Here is a 14,686-nt window from a genome sequence, read left to right as displayed (position 1 = left end):
AATAATGTTAAACTTTTTTTGGAAGATAATCCAATAATGCGATTGCAGGTTCAATACATATTGCATAAACATAATCGAAGGAAGTCTCATAAAGTCCAATCATTTAAAATATATTGTTATTTTCTAACACAGGACATAAACACGTTGTATCTTTACATGAGATGTTTTACATATCTACTTATACAGTATGTATACTACATTAATCATGGCATGTTGAAGATATTTACTCTTCGTTCAATACGTCTGGATTTGCGCTGCAACTCTTATTCTGAAAAACAGAGACTGAAATGCTTGGACGCATCCGGAAAGGCTCCCTTGCTGTTGCTTCCTGAGCGTGTGCCGTGAACATGGACCCACGCTGCTCCTGACTCACAGGTGCAGCCGGCGTGGACGTGTGTCGCCATGATGCTGGAGAGGAGCAGGGTAACGGTGGTAGCGGACATCTTCTTCAGCAGGAGACCGTCCGTCGAGGACGAGACGGGGAAGGAGGAGGCAATCCAATGCCGCTGCTCCAGAGCCTTCGTGCAGTGAGTCTCTCACACGGGGCGCTCTCCTCTCGCAGTTGTTGACATGAGTGCGTGATGACCCCCCCCCCCCCCCCCCCCCTCTCTCTGTGTTCCTGGCTGCAGGGATCGCGAGCTGTATCGCTCTGATAACAGATTACTTTCCTTTGATCCGGCAGACCCTAAAGGCCAAGGTATGCTATACAATGTCACGTGCAACATTAAAGAGAAGATCGAGAGATGAGTCCAATTGAAACCCGTTTTCCCTCCACTCCCAGAAGCAGATGAGGAGGAGGAGGAGGAGGAAGTAGTAGTAGAAGAGAAGGACGAGGTGTTGGATGAAGAGGCCCAGCTGATGGCCAGCATGGGTCTGCCTGTGGCCTTTGTGTGCTCTTCTGATCAGAGGAGGGAGGTAAGTGGTCCTTCTGTCTCAGTCCCTCCTGACAACTGCGGTCAACTGAATTCTAGTGCACGTTTATTCTGACATTTACGGTATTGAGCAAGAAACCAGAATAAGAGCTCTTTAATCAAATATTCTGGACAATGACTGAAGTATGTGAGTTAAGGACTAGTCTGACTACTCTTGTAGAGATTTCTCCAAAGTAAAAGCCCCACATCAAAAGTTATATTGAACTGCAATAAAAACGGATTCCTCAATAGTTCCACACAAAGACCAATGCATGGGTGTTAAGGACCTCTCAGACTACTACCATGATGAATATCAAGCATTTCTACTGTACGGATTTGGAGATTTCTTCAAAGTAAACGTCATATTTGTGCATGTCCAAACCACCATTTCTCAAAGTTTGGACTGCAATAAAAACAGATTCAGCAATAGTTCTAAACAAAGACAAATGCAAATATGTTAAGGACCTCTCTGACTCCTAGGATGGTAAATATTATGCATTTTTACTGTACAGATTTTGAGATTTCTGCCTAAAAGTCCTGTTTTTGCAAATTCAAAAAGATAATTTCTCCATACTTAAACAGCAATAAAAGAAAATTTAGGAATAGTTTCGTGACAAAGACCAATGCAAATGTGTTAAGGACCTCTCTGACTACTAGAATGCTGAGAATAAAGTATTTACGATATCTCCAAAGTAAAAGTACATGTTTAAAAAGATCATTTCTCCAGATTTGAGCTGCAATAAAAACCGATTCCTCAATAGTTCCACATAAAGACCAATGTACATCAGGTGAACATCTCTGACTTCTCCTGTATGCTAACATTGAACATTTTTACTTTTAAAAACATTTTTTTAAAAGGGTAATTTCTGAGTGTTTGAATGACATTAAAAGGAATTTTCTCAATTAGTCCAAAATATGATTGATTTATGTGTTCAAGACATCTTTGAACCTTCATTTCAAATTTTAAATATTTTTAAAGAACAAATTTGGGGACTTGTCTTTAACAGCGCGGATCTCTGCCTGTCTGACTGACATCTTAGTGGATGACAACTCACCATCTGAAAATCCACCCTGACTGGAGTGAACTGCTTCTCTTTCTGGGAAAAGATTCTCGTACCCAGGACTCGATTATTAACTTTGGCAACTCCGTATTAACGCCCACTTTGACTGATAGGAATCTCGATGTGACACTTGACCGCCAACTCTCCCTGACCCCCAACATTACAGCAACAATACGACCCTGTACATGGTGTTTTTGAACCAGGAAGATATTTTAAGAGCTGTACAGTAAAAATCCTTGATATTCATCATGGTAGTAGTGTAGGAAGTCCTTAACACAGGTACATTGGTCTTTGCCTGGAACTATTGCTAGATCTGTTTTTATTGCAGTCCAAACTTTGAGAAATGGTGCTTTTGAACTTGCAAAAATATGACTTTTACTTTAAAGATATTTTAAGAGCTGTACAGTAAAAATGCTTGATATTCATCATGGTAGTAGTCTGAGAGGTCCTTAACACCCATGCATTGGTCTTTGTGTGGAACTATTGAGGAATCCGTTTTTATTGCACCTCAAATATGTAGAAATGGTGTTTTTGAACTTGCAATCATAGGGCTCTTACTTTGGAGAAATCTCTACAAGTACAGTAAAATTATTTCATATTCCTCATCCTAGTAGTACACAAGTAGTCAGAGAGGTCCTGTACATACACTTCTATCATTGTGCGGAATTTACTGTTTAAATAGACTCTTTTCCGGTTACGTGTTTAATACCGTAAATGTCAGCATAAACGTGCACTAAAATTCAAGCATCGGCTGAGTTGACCGCGTAAACAGAAAGGTTCTGAGCACTTCCTGCCGCTGAGCCCGCCTGTGTTTGCTCATGTGACAGGGGAGGAGGTCCAGCAGGAAGTGTGCCTCATACCGGGCAGAGTCCGCTGAAGAGGAGGAAGATGATGATGTACAGGTTGACCACAAAGGTAAGACCATTACCTTCTGGTCATCACAAAGGGTCCACAGAGACCAGTTCATTCACGTGGGAATGAAGCGTGAAGCAAGCAGCTCGACCAGGCTCCTCACGGGTACGCTGTGGGCTCAACTGTAACATTTTATTACACCGTATGTGAATATGAGGTGTTTACCTGAAAGCATGATAGTGAGGTTATTAGGTTATTTGATAGTAGTAAAAAGCCCTCGCTGCCTTATTGTATGTACGTCGCGCTTTGAAAAAGCATAACTTCTCAGCATTTCCACGTGTTACATGTGTTTCTTTCATTATTTATTCTTCTTTGGTACTCATGGGCTTCAGGGTCCTCAAATAAAAAGGTTAATTGGAACTTCTTCACTGATGATATTTTTGATTGTTCTTTGCTGCTAAATGCAGTAAAATGTGGTTCCCGTGGGGCAAATACAGTGTTTTTATGGCTCTTCTCTAGCGACATGTCTTCGGGTTGTTTACATGTCTTTATACATATGCACATATTATTATCACCATGTGTTCTGTGTTCCCTTTGCTTTTCCACCTAGTCAATGTGAGGGAGGTGTGTGATCCACCAGGAGAAGGTACAGGAGGGGGCCCAGCTGCTGGCTGGGAGACCTACTGGGGTAAAAAGGACCTGAAAGCCTCACTGGCCTACATCCGTTGTGTAGATGTGTTTGTATTTGGGCGTGTCACTATGAATATGATACTGATATATTTGTGGGTTTGCTGCGTGCAGCTCAGCAGGGAGAAGCCCTGCTGTGGAGCAGCTGGCTGGAGAAACACCCACAGACTGACCCAGGAACACTGGCTGCTGAGTGGGACAAACACGCCGCTGAGACCTACTACTCTTACTGGGAGCAGTACTCGTACTGGTCGGCACTGGGCTGGACCACTGACCAGTCTGTCTGTGAAGAGAACCCTGATGGAGAAGAGGCAGCAGCAGTGGGTGGGGTGTGCAGAGACAAAGACAAGGACTGCGCTGAGGATCTGAACCGTCTCCTTGGACTGAAGTGCACCTTGGAAGCCTCTGTGGGTGAGTCACAGACGCTCTGTGGCTCCGATCCTCCTTCAGACGGGGGCAACGACCGCAAGAGAGCTGCAGCCTCGTCCCAGCAGAGCCCCGCCCAGTGCACAGGTAACGGTCTGTGGGCACCGTTCCACCATTCAAACCCTCTTCTGTCACATTGAAGCTCCGTGTACTGGTGTTTTATTGGATTGTTGACTCCAGCATTGAGTCAGGCAAGAGTGCATCAAGTTCAACTTTCTCTCACCGTAGTGAGCTCCACCACACGTCTCCTTCATATGTTGGTCCTACTGGAATGTTATGATATTTGGGTTTATGGATTCCTAGTTCCTTTACCCAAAATCAAACACAGCCACGTCTGTAGTTTTTGCACAATACAGAAGTAATTTAAGGTTTCATTAAACATGTTCCACTATGTTTGGACTCAGGTTCCCAGCAGGCCGCTGGCTGCCCTGACAGGCGGACGGGCTCACGGGAGAAGATGCCGGGCAGAGAAACGGAAGACGACGAGGACAAACCCCCTGGGGGGGGACGTCCCAAAGTCAAACGCAGGCAAGTCTGCATTTATGTCCCAAGGATGTCCCCTTTTTAAAAACTGTTTTACATAAACTAGCTTGTGCTTTGTGTGTGTTTGGGTTCCAGTGTTGTCAAATCAATTTATTTTGAATATTCCAAGTTCTCAAAATGAGTAAATAAATGTGTGTGTGTGTGTGTGTGTGTGTGTGTGTGTGTGTGTGTGTGTGTGTGTGTGTGTGTGTGTGTGTGTGTGTGTGTGTGTGTGTGTGTGTGTGTGTGTGTGTGTGTGTGTGTGTGTTTGCAGCCATGAGCTGGACGTGGAGGAGAGTCCACCTCTGAGCCCCGAGGAAGCTTGGAGTAAACTGGGACTCAAACACAACCCGCAGCCTCTGTAAGTCCAACGGTTTTCTCCTGGTGAGAAACTGTGTGGTGCTTTGAAGTGTCAGAGGCTCCTCAGCTCATCCTAAGTCTGTTTTTATCTTATACACAATGCTGAATATTAGGAAGTGTTGACAGACGCTGCAGCGGTTCTTTAATACATTTACATACATTTATTTCCTGAATAGTACATTTGTTGTACTTGTTTTCCTCCCTTGTCCTCCTCACAACTAGTAGAAATATTGAAAAGCGGAGCTATTTTGTCTCACATTTTGATGTAAAATAGCTCTATAGCGCCACCTAGAATTGATTTTTGTGTGTGTGTGTGTCATGTCTCAGGTTCCACAGTGTGTTGAGCTTCAGAGACAATGTTGCTCATCAGAAGCAGCGCTGGGCTAAGCGAGCCGTCCACAGCGTCCCCAAACACACCAGGTTCTCAGAGACGGGAGGAGAGACCCGCAGCGCCCTCTGCAAGGTACCGTAGGACGGGGCTCAGCTCTATCTCTATCTACAAATAAGGCCCGTGGAGGCATACCATCAGGGTTTTTATTTTATTGTGTGCTTTTTAACATTAAAAGGCGCTCCATTTCAAATAATGGCAGCCAAATCTTCCCCACTGTTGCAATGACGCGTTTTCAAAAGAGTTTACATTTTTGAGATGAAGCACAAACAGGAAGTTGTTGTCTTATCGGGTCTGAACTTGAGGACATAAATAAGCCAATATTGACACTCAAGCCCCGCCCTTTCCTTCTTTCCCTTTCTTAAAGAACTCTGCAGTTCTATTGCAGCATATACGCTAACAACACATTGTTGTTTGTGAATAGGGGGGGGGGGGGGAGGGGTCTTTATGTGGCGTTGTGTCACATAGAAACAAAGAGTGTTTCTTTCTTTTTGTCTCACAGGTCAAAAACTTCCTTAAACAGAACCAGAGAAAAACACAGATTAGTGAGATGGGAGGAGAAGGCACACGGGAATCAGAGGAGATCAGGAGTGAGGAAGAGGAGAAGAGGAGGAAGGAAGAAGGTGACGAGGAAGAAGGTGAAGAGGCTGTGGCAGTAGACAGTTCTGGTAAGGACGCAGGAAGGACCCTCACCTCGGCAACCGTGGACAGCGAGAGAGACGAGGACGAGCAGCCCAGGAGACAGTTGGCGTGTCCACTGCCAGACTTTCTCATGTGTGAAGACAGCTGTGGTAAGCGTGACATCTGCCACATGATTCTGATGCAGCACCTTTTTGGCTCCTAAGAAACTAAGACAAGCCTGGTGAATTTTGTGTGTGTGTGTGTGTGTGTGTGTGTGTCTGCGTGTGTGTGTGCAGACTTGGGTGATAAAAAAGGAAAGAAACCAAAGAAAAAGAAGGGAAAGCGAGGGAGGAGGCAGCCGGTCCCGGCCGAGATGGCGGCCGAACCCGAGCTGGCTAAATACTGGGCCCAGCGCTACAGACTCTTCTCTCGCTACGATGAAGGGATTCGACTGGACCGAGGTCAGTCCGTCTGGGAGGAAGTGAGCCGGCGTGAGCCGTCTACCTGGTTACTGACATGGAGCCTCCATCTGTGTGTTTCAGAGGGCTGGTTCTCTGTGACACCAGAGAGGATCGCCGAGCACATCGCCGTCCGGGTGGAGCACAGCTTCCCTGACTGCCAGCTGGTAATAGACGCCTTCTGCGGAGTGGGAGGAAACGCCATCCAGTTCGCCCTCGCTGGAAAGAGAGGTGACCCCAGCGTGTGCCTCAGGTCACTTCTTTCAGTGCCATCGTTGGGAACACGTTTCTTTCCACAGTAGCTGTGGTTGATATCATTTCACCATAGATTTATGTGACCGTGCATTTGTCTGCTGAGCTTTATTTAACTCTAATTCTTTAATGTCTTCATTAAGTAATCTAGTAAAAAGAGAACCCTCAGATCTTATTGTAAGTGACTAGTAATAAGCCTGTAGCAGCGTTTCTGCGTGAGTCTTTATTTTTTGGCCTCATTATTAGAAAATGTATCATTTTTCTATCTCCTTGTGTCAGTCCAGGGATCTAATGAGACATTAGAAATGGTACAGTCATGACAAGATAGCGAAGTAGAACATGGCGTACTCACTGTCTCTTTGTGCTGCAGTCCTGGCCGTTGATATCGACCCGGTGCGGTTGGACTTGGCTCGGCACAACGCCACGGTTTACAACGTGGCCAACCGGATTGACTTTCTGCAAGGGGACTTCCTTCAACTAGCTCCCCGTCTCCATGGCGATGTGGTCTTCCTGTCACCGCCATGGGGAGGGCCGGATTACCTGACCACTGAGGTGTTTGACATCAAGACCATGATGCAGCCTGATGGATATCCTTTGATGTAGACACTAGTGAGACCATGATGCATCCTGATGGATATCCTTTGATGTAGACACTAGTTAGACCATGATGCATCCTGATGGATATCCTTTGACGTAGACACTAGTTAGACCATGATGCATCCTGATGGATATCCTTTGATGTAGACACTAGTTAGACCATGATGGATATCCTTTGATGTAGACACTAGTTAGACCATGATGCATCCTGATGGATATCCTTTGATGTAGACACTAGTTAGACCATGATGCATCCTGATGGATATCCTTTGATGTAGACACTAGTGAGACCATGATGCATCCTGATGGATATCCTTTGATGTAGATACTAGTTAGACCATGATGCATCCTGATGGATATCCTTTGATGTAGACACTAGTTAGACCATGATGCATCCTGATGGATATCCTTTGATGTAGACACTAGTTAGACCATGATGGATATCCTTTGATGTAGACACTAGTTAGACCATGATGCATCCTGATGGATATCCTTTGATGTAGACACTAGTTAGACCATGATGCATCCTGATGAATATCCTTTGATGTAGATACTAGTTAGACCATGATGCATCCTGATGGATATCCTTTGATGTAGACACTAGTTAGACCATGATGCATCCTGATGGATATCCTTTGATGTAGATACTAGTTAGACCATGATGCATCCTGATGGATATCCTTTGATGTAGACACTAGTGAGACCATGATGCATCCTGATGGATATCCTTTGATGTAGACACTAGTTAGACCATGATGCATCCTGATGGATATCCTTTGATGTAGACACTAGTTAGACCATGATGCATCCTGATGGATATCCTTTGATGTAGACACTAGTGAGACCATGATGCATCCTGATGGATATCCTTTGATGTAGACACTAGTTAGACCATGATGCATCCTGATGGATATCCTTTGATGTAGACACTAGTTAGACCATGATGCATCCTGATGGATATCCTTTGATGTAGATACTAGTTAGACCATGATGCATCCTGATGGATATCCTTTGATGTAGACACTAGTTAGACCATGATGCATCATGATGGATATCCTTTGATGTAGACACTAGTTAGACCATGATGGATATCCTTTGATGTAGACACTAGTTAGACCATGATGCATCATGATGGATATCCTTTGATGTAGACACTAGTTAGACCATGATGCAGCCTGATGGATATCCTTTGATGTAGACACTAGTTAGACCATGATGCAGCCTGATGGATATCCTTTGATGTAGACACTAGTTAGACCATGATGGATATCCTTTGATGTAGATACTAGTTAGACCATGATGCATCCTGATGGATATCCTTTGATGTAGACACTAGTTAGACCATGATGCATCATGATGGATATCCTTTGATGTAGACACTAGTTAGACCATGATGCATCATGATGGATATCCTTTGATGTAGACACTAGTTAGACCATGATGCATCCTGATGGATATCCTTTGATGTAGACACTAGTTAGACCATGATGGATATCCTTTGATGTAGACACTAGTGAGACCATGATGCATCCTGATGGATATCCTTTGATGTAGACACTAGTGAGACCATGATGCATCCTGATGGATATCCTTTGATGTAGACACTAGTTAGACCATGATGCATCCTGATGGATATCCTTTGATGTAGACACTAGTGAGACCATGATGCATCCTGATGGATATCCTTTGATGTAGACACTAGTGAGACCATGATGCATCCTGATGGATATCCTTTGATGTAGATACTAGTTAGACCATGATGCATCCTGATGGATATCCTTTGATGTAGACACTAGTTAGACCATGATGCATCCTGATGGATATCCTTTGATGTAGACACTAGTTAGACCATGATGCATCCTGATGGATATCCTTTGATGTAGACACTAGTTAGACCATGATGCATCCTGATGGATATCCTTTGATGTAGATACTAGTTAGACCATGATGCATCCTGATGGATATCCTTTGATGTAGACACTAGTTAGACCATGATGCATCCTGATGGATATCCTTTGATGTAGACACTAGTTAGACCATGATGGATATCCTTTGATGTAGACACTAGTTAGACCATGATGCATCCTGATGGATATCCTTTGATGTCGACACTAGTTAGACCATGATGGATATCCTTTGATGTAGACACTAGTTAGACCATGATGGATATCCTTTGATGTAGATACTAGTTAGACCATGATGCATCCTGATGGATATCCTTTGATGTCGACACTAGTTAGACCATGATGCATCCTGATGGATATCCTTTGATGTAGACACTAGTTAGACCATGATGCATCCTGATGGATATCCTTTGATGTAGACACTAGTTAGACCATGATGGATATCCTTTGATGTAGACACTAGTTAGACCATGATGCATCCTGATGGATATCCTTTGATGTAGACACTAGTTAGACCATGATGGATATCCTTTGATGTAGACACTAGTTAGACCATGATGGATATCCTTTGATGTAGACACTAGTTAGACCATGATGGATATCCTTTGATGTAGACACTAGTTAGACCATGATGCATCCTGATGGATATCCTTTGATGTAGACACTAGTTAGACCATGATGGATATCCTTTGATGTAGACACTAGTTAGACCATGATGCATCCTGATGGATATCCTTTGATGTAGACACTAGTTAGACCATGATGCATCCTGATGGATATCCTTTGATGTAGATACTAGTTAGACCATGATGCATCCTGATGGATATCCTTTGATGTAGACACTAGTTAGACCATGATGGATATCCTTTGATGTAGACACTAGTTAGACCATGATGCATCCTGATGGATATCCTTTGATGTAGATACTAGTTTATTGGTGGCGGGAGGAGGGGCTCAACGAGTTCATCGATTATAGTCAGTTCACCTTCCTATGTTGACTGTTTGTATTTTAAGTGATGTGCCATGTCTTGGTACGTTGTAGTGCAGCTACAATTTGAAATGTAATTAAAAAGCTAATGTTTCCCCCTTAACGGTATACACATTTGAGATATTCCGTCTGGCCAAACTGATTTCCGACAACATTGTGTACTTCCTGCCTCGCAACGCCGACATGGATCAGGTCTGTATGTCCGGACTTCATTCACAGGATGCCCGTTAGGTTTGGCATACCAACACTAACTTAATTATCTCTGCGGAGCCTGGGAGGAGATTTTTGAGTGGTGGTTAATTGGCTGCTTCTTATTGGTCAGATCTAACAGCTCCTTCAGACTAAGAGACCCAGCTGTGCCTCAAACATCTGCTCCTGGTCCACTACAAGCAGCTGTTTGAAAGCCTTGTGGCTTTCACTCTCTTGCGAATTTTTACAGTTGAACAATTTCAAATGAATTTGATATTTATCATATTTGGGGAAATGATGAAAATAATATTGGAATATACTGTATAGTATGGTTGAAGCACACTTCAGGTGTAGTCCGCATGTGGATGACGCATCCTCTCCATGTGCATCTCTCCACAGATCGCCTCTCTGGCCGGTCCAGGAGGGAAGGTGGAGGTGGAGCAGAACATCCTCAACAACAAGCTGAAGACTGTGACTGCTTACTTTGGCGGCTTGATAAGCCCGTAACGCATGGACCATTCAGACTGAATCTGATGATCAAGTTATTCTAGGACCACCCTGCCTGTGTGAGATGAAGGAATACTTCACCAAGTATTACCTTGAGTTCTGTTTCTGGGATTTGGCCATGTTGAACAAAGATTTCAGTTTCGATGTCGACACAACTTTGGAATAACAAATGTCTGTTTAAAAGGCCCTCCCACGTTAGCAGGCCTAGCAGAGATTTTTTTTTTACATAAGTGTTTTAAATAGCAAGCTTTTAGCCAGGATGCATGTGCTTAGGAAGTAAACATAAATATAGCATTATATTTTGTGTTTGTAAGTTGTATAGAGTAATTGCGTGGTCCCCTCTGGGCTGCAGTGGAAGCATCCATTTATTCACAAAAACAATTTTGCTACTACATTACCTCATAAATGCTCCACACAGGCCTTTCTATGTTGATGCTTCAAAAATCATTTTAAAAATCACAATTTTAAGACATCTTTTTTATTTTGCATTAGAGCTAATAAATATTTTTCATAATGTTGTTTCTTGTCATCTTCATTTTGATAGGAAAACATGTCACTGCAGCGTTTAGTTTGAGTTAAGAACCAGCAGGATGATTGGATAACGAGTGTCTAGCCACCTGACAGGAGAGCATCACACACTCGTCTATTTTACACCAAGGATAAATACCACATCCTGTCCATGGAGCTCTGAGTTTAAATGTAAGAGCAGAAACATTTAGAAATTCTTTACTGCGATTATTCATTGTTTTGGGCCAGATTCTTCTTGGTGTGATGTCTGAACTGTGCCAACATACCATCAGATAATAGCTTCAGTACTTTAGTTACTTTTTAAGGTGTGAAAGACAACTTTCATGTTCCTATTTCTTTGAAGTAAGAACTAATAGTGCAGTTGTAGAAGCCACATTTCATACTTGGATGGCGCACCGTGTCTGCGTGGTTTCTCTCCCACAGTCCAGAGACATGCTCTGGGGATTAGGATGATAGGTAACTCTAAATTGCCCATAGATGTGAGTGGGAATGATGCAGTGTTAGCTCTGCAATTGACTGTCAACCAATCCAAGAAGTACCCCGTGTTCGCTGGGATTGACTCCTGAGAATAGAATGGAACAGGAAAAAAAGGTTATTTTATACACCAAACTAGTGAGAGCCTTCTCCTGTATGTTTGGACTGTTTACTTTGCAAGCTTGGACCGGGAACTGTAGGATATTAGAAATAAATTGACGACCAGGTTCATAAATTAACTATAAATAAAATGCATTTTTTGTACACATACAAAATATGTATTCAATGGGAATGTTATAAAAACACTATAATTTTGAAACGGATCAATAGAAATATACCAATGTACAGTTATGATTGTATTCAATGTAATCAACCAAAATGCATTCATGTAATACTTGATAACACCACAACTGATATTGACTGAGAGACATTTGAAATCCGAGCTACATTGAACTCACCAGGAGACCACTCCCAGGGGGCGTGGCCACTAACTAACTTTCACACCTTTACTGATCTGTATAAATACCTGTAGGCAGCCATTGCTCTCACAACAGACGGTCAAAGGAGGACCGGTCCTGGTGAGAGCAGAGACCAGCGGCTCCTCAGCACCTCAACACCTTCTCCTTCATTTTTGAACATAACAGAACTATCTTTTATTTAAGATATGTACTATTTAAACAGTGGGTTACAGTTGTGTTCCCTGTAGTTTTTCCCATTTGACATGAATGGGTTTATTCTTTTACTAATCTTTGCTGGGTGAAACGTTGTTTTCCTTCCTGCGACTGGTTGTGCTTCCTGTTTGGGCCACAAGAGGCTGACGTGCACCACAACATGTGAGAAACATCTTCTAGATGAGCATTTCCTTTGTGGGTACATACATATGGAATATGTGTATTATATGTCAAATAAAACCCACCCTTAAAAAAACAGGATATTTCTATCCCACTCACAAAACATGGCGCTGGCCCACTTCTGTAAAATAAATGAATGGAAGTTTCTGTCATAAACGCGGGGAAAAACATTCACAAAGCGCCCCCCACCCTCCTATGACTGATTTAAATTCAGTACTTTTCTGTGACCCCTCTTTCACCTGGGTGTCTTCTTAGCATCATGCTTGGCTCTTTGTTGTGTTGTAATTACTATTTTGTCACACTGAATTAGATTAGATTCAACTTTATTGTCATTGCACAGGGTACAAGTACTGAGGCAACGAAATGCAGTTTAACATCCAACCAGAAATAGCAAAAAGTGCAGAATATGTGCATATGTAAAGTGTAATAGTGAATAAATAGATATGTACATGTACGCATATGTGAATTATCCACATGCAGAGCACACGGACTAAAAGAACAAAAAACCCACGGGCTTCCATAGTTTCCATGGTGACGGTGACTGGTTGGAGCAGTGGACGACAGGATGGAGAAAGAAAAGATGTACAAGACGGGTCTATTTTTGCAGAGCACTTTATAAATAAAGTTATTACCGGGTGACAGAGGTACACGATCAGCTGCTCACTGCTGTCATTCATTAACTCAGATATGATTACTGTCCTGGGGATCAACAAGACACAAGGTGCGTGTGTGTGTGTGTGTGTGTGCGCCTGTGTCTGTATGCGTGTGTATGTGTGCACGTGTGTGTGTGTGTGTGTGGAATCCAGTTTAGCTTGCAGCAAAGTCACGCTTTCACATACATGTGTTAAACTGTGTTCAGGGCTCCAAGATGAAGAGAAGATGGAAGTGGATGAGGAGGACACAATTTGCTGGATTTGAAAGTAAAATTCAAAGTAAAATAAAGGAATGATGGTGTAGACATTTGTATATATATATATATATATATAAGAAAATGAACATAAATAAATCCATAAACCATGAACATTCTTGTGATAACAAACAGCACATTGAGTTGATGCACATATATAATTCCGTGCACAGTGGAATGCAGGAGCAGTTGCTCCATGGAATCTGGGGCCTGGATGGCAGTGCACGTAGGCGTGTCTCTCAGTATCCTGACTGGCCCTGTGTTGTGAAACATGAACGTTCATCATGACCTAACAAACTGAAGGTTTCTTGCTTACTGTCTTGCTGAAAGAACTATTTTTCAAATCAGTTTTATTATAACTTATTACAGCATTCTTTATATCCATTAATTGCAATTATTTTTGAAAAATATTGTATTTATTAGTTGGGATCTGCAGAAAACGATAAATTGGAGGAAACCCATTGACTGCTCTGCAGTCACAGTAAGAGACTTTGTTTTGTTGCTTTGAGTTGATTTTCTTCTGATAACTGTGTATTGTGTTCTCCGTAAAGGGTTGTGTAAACATTTGTGTTGTGCTGTACACTTTCAATCGTGTAGCTGCAAGTTTCCCGTCTGTGAGACACTGCGTGGGGATTACTGGGTTCTATTAACTGGGGAAACGTAACTTCATTGGTTAAAAGACAAGAGGCATCTGCTGATTGCTTGTCAAGTAATTGTCAAACTAATAGGGACTTAAATGTTGTTGTATGATTAATTTAAATAAAAAAACATGGACTTAACTAATTGGCCAGTAATAATGCGTAATTCATTCGGTTTCATGAGGGGACACAAAAGCCCATTTGTTTAGTGCATTCACTTTTCAGGCCTAAATATATGCTCCTAGTATTCATTTCAGGCCTCTAAATTGACATTTTCAATGTATTAAACTGGAGAAAGTCATCATGGCTGTCCCAGCGCCATCATCAGAATAACGTCATATTATCTGTGTGTGTGGGGGGGGGGGGGGGGGGCTACCTCTCTTTGTTAATGTGCGTCAGTCTCCAGGCAGGCCAGCAGCTGACAGCCATCACAACTATTTTGGTCGTAGAAGAGCCTGGCCAACTTTCACACTTTGGTTACTTTCACAGTTACTTTTTTAGTTAGGGCTTCTCTGATGGAATATGACTCTGCATGTTGGGAGGGAGCGTTGGGGGGGGGGGGGGG

At 42.7% G+C, this 14,686-nt stretch overlaps 1 protein-coding gene across 1 annotated transcript; it reads left to right on the top strand.

The window, feature by feature from the left end:
- Positions 1-243: 243 nt before the first annotated feature.
- tgs1 (trimethylguanosine synthase 1) lies at positions 244-11,242 on the top strand. Its single transcript, XM_062557605.1, has 15 exons — positions 244-527; positions 630-697; positions 782-915; positions 2,800-2,887; positions 3,435-3,512; positions 3,626-4,024; positions 4,342-4,465; positions 4,734-4,820; positions 5,147-5,282; positions 5,710-5,998; positions 6,125-6,289; positions 6,371-6,517; positions 6,909-7,127; positions 10,143-10,219; positions 10,616-11,242. The coding sequence occupies exons 1-15, from the start codon at positions 403-405 to the stop codon at positions 10,721-10,723; spliced, it is 2,244 nt and encodes a 747-aa protein (XP_062413589.1). The 5' UTR covers positions 244-402; the 3' UTR covers positions 10,724-11,242.
- Positions 11,243-14,686: the final 3,444 nt, after the last annotated feature.

The sequence above is a fragment of the Pungitius pungitius genome, chromosome 15, assembly GCF_949316345.1.
Source record: "Pungitius pungitius chromosome 15, fPunPun2.1, whole genome shotgun sequence".
Taxonomy (NCBI): domain Eukaryota; kingdom Metazoa; phylum Chordata; class Actinopteri; order Perciformes; family Gasterosteidae; genus Pungitius; species Pungitius pungitius.
The sequence above is the reverse complement of the archived record's forward strand: the minus strand, read 5'-3'. Positions and strand labels throughout refer to the sequence as shown.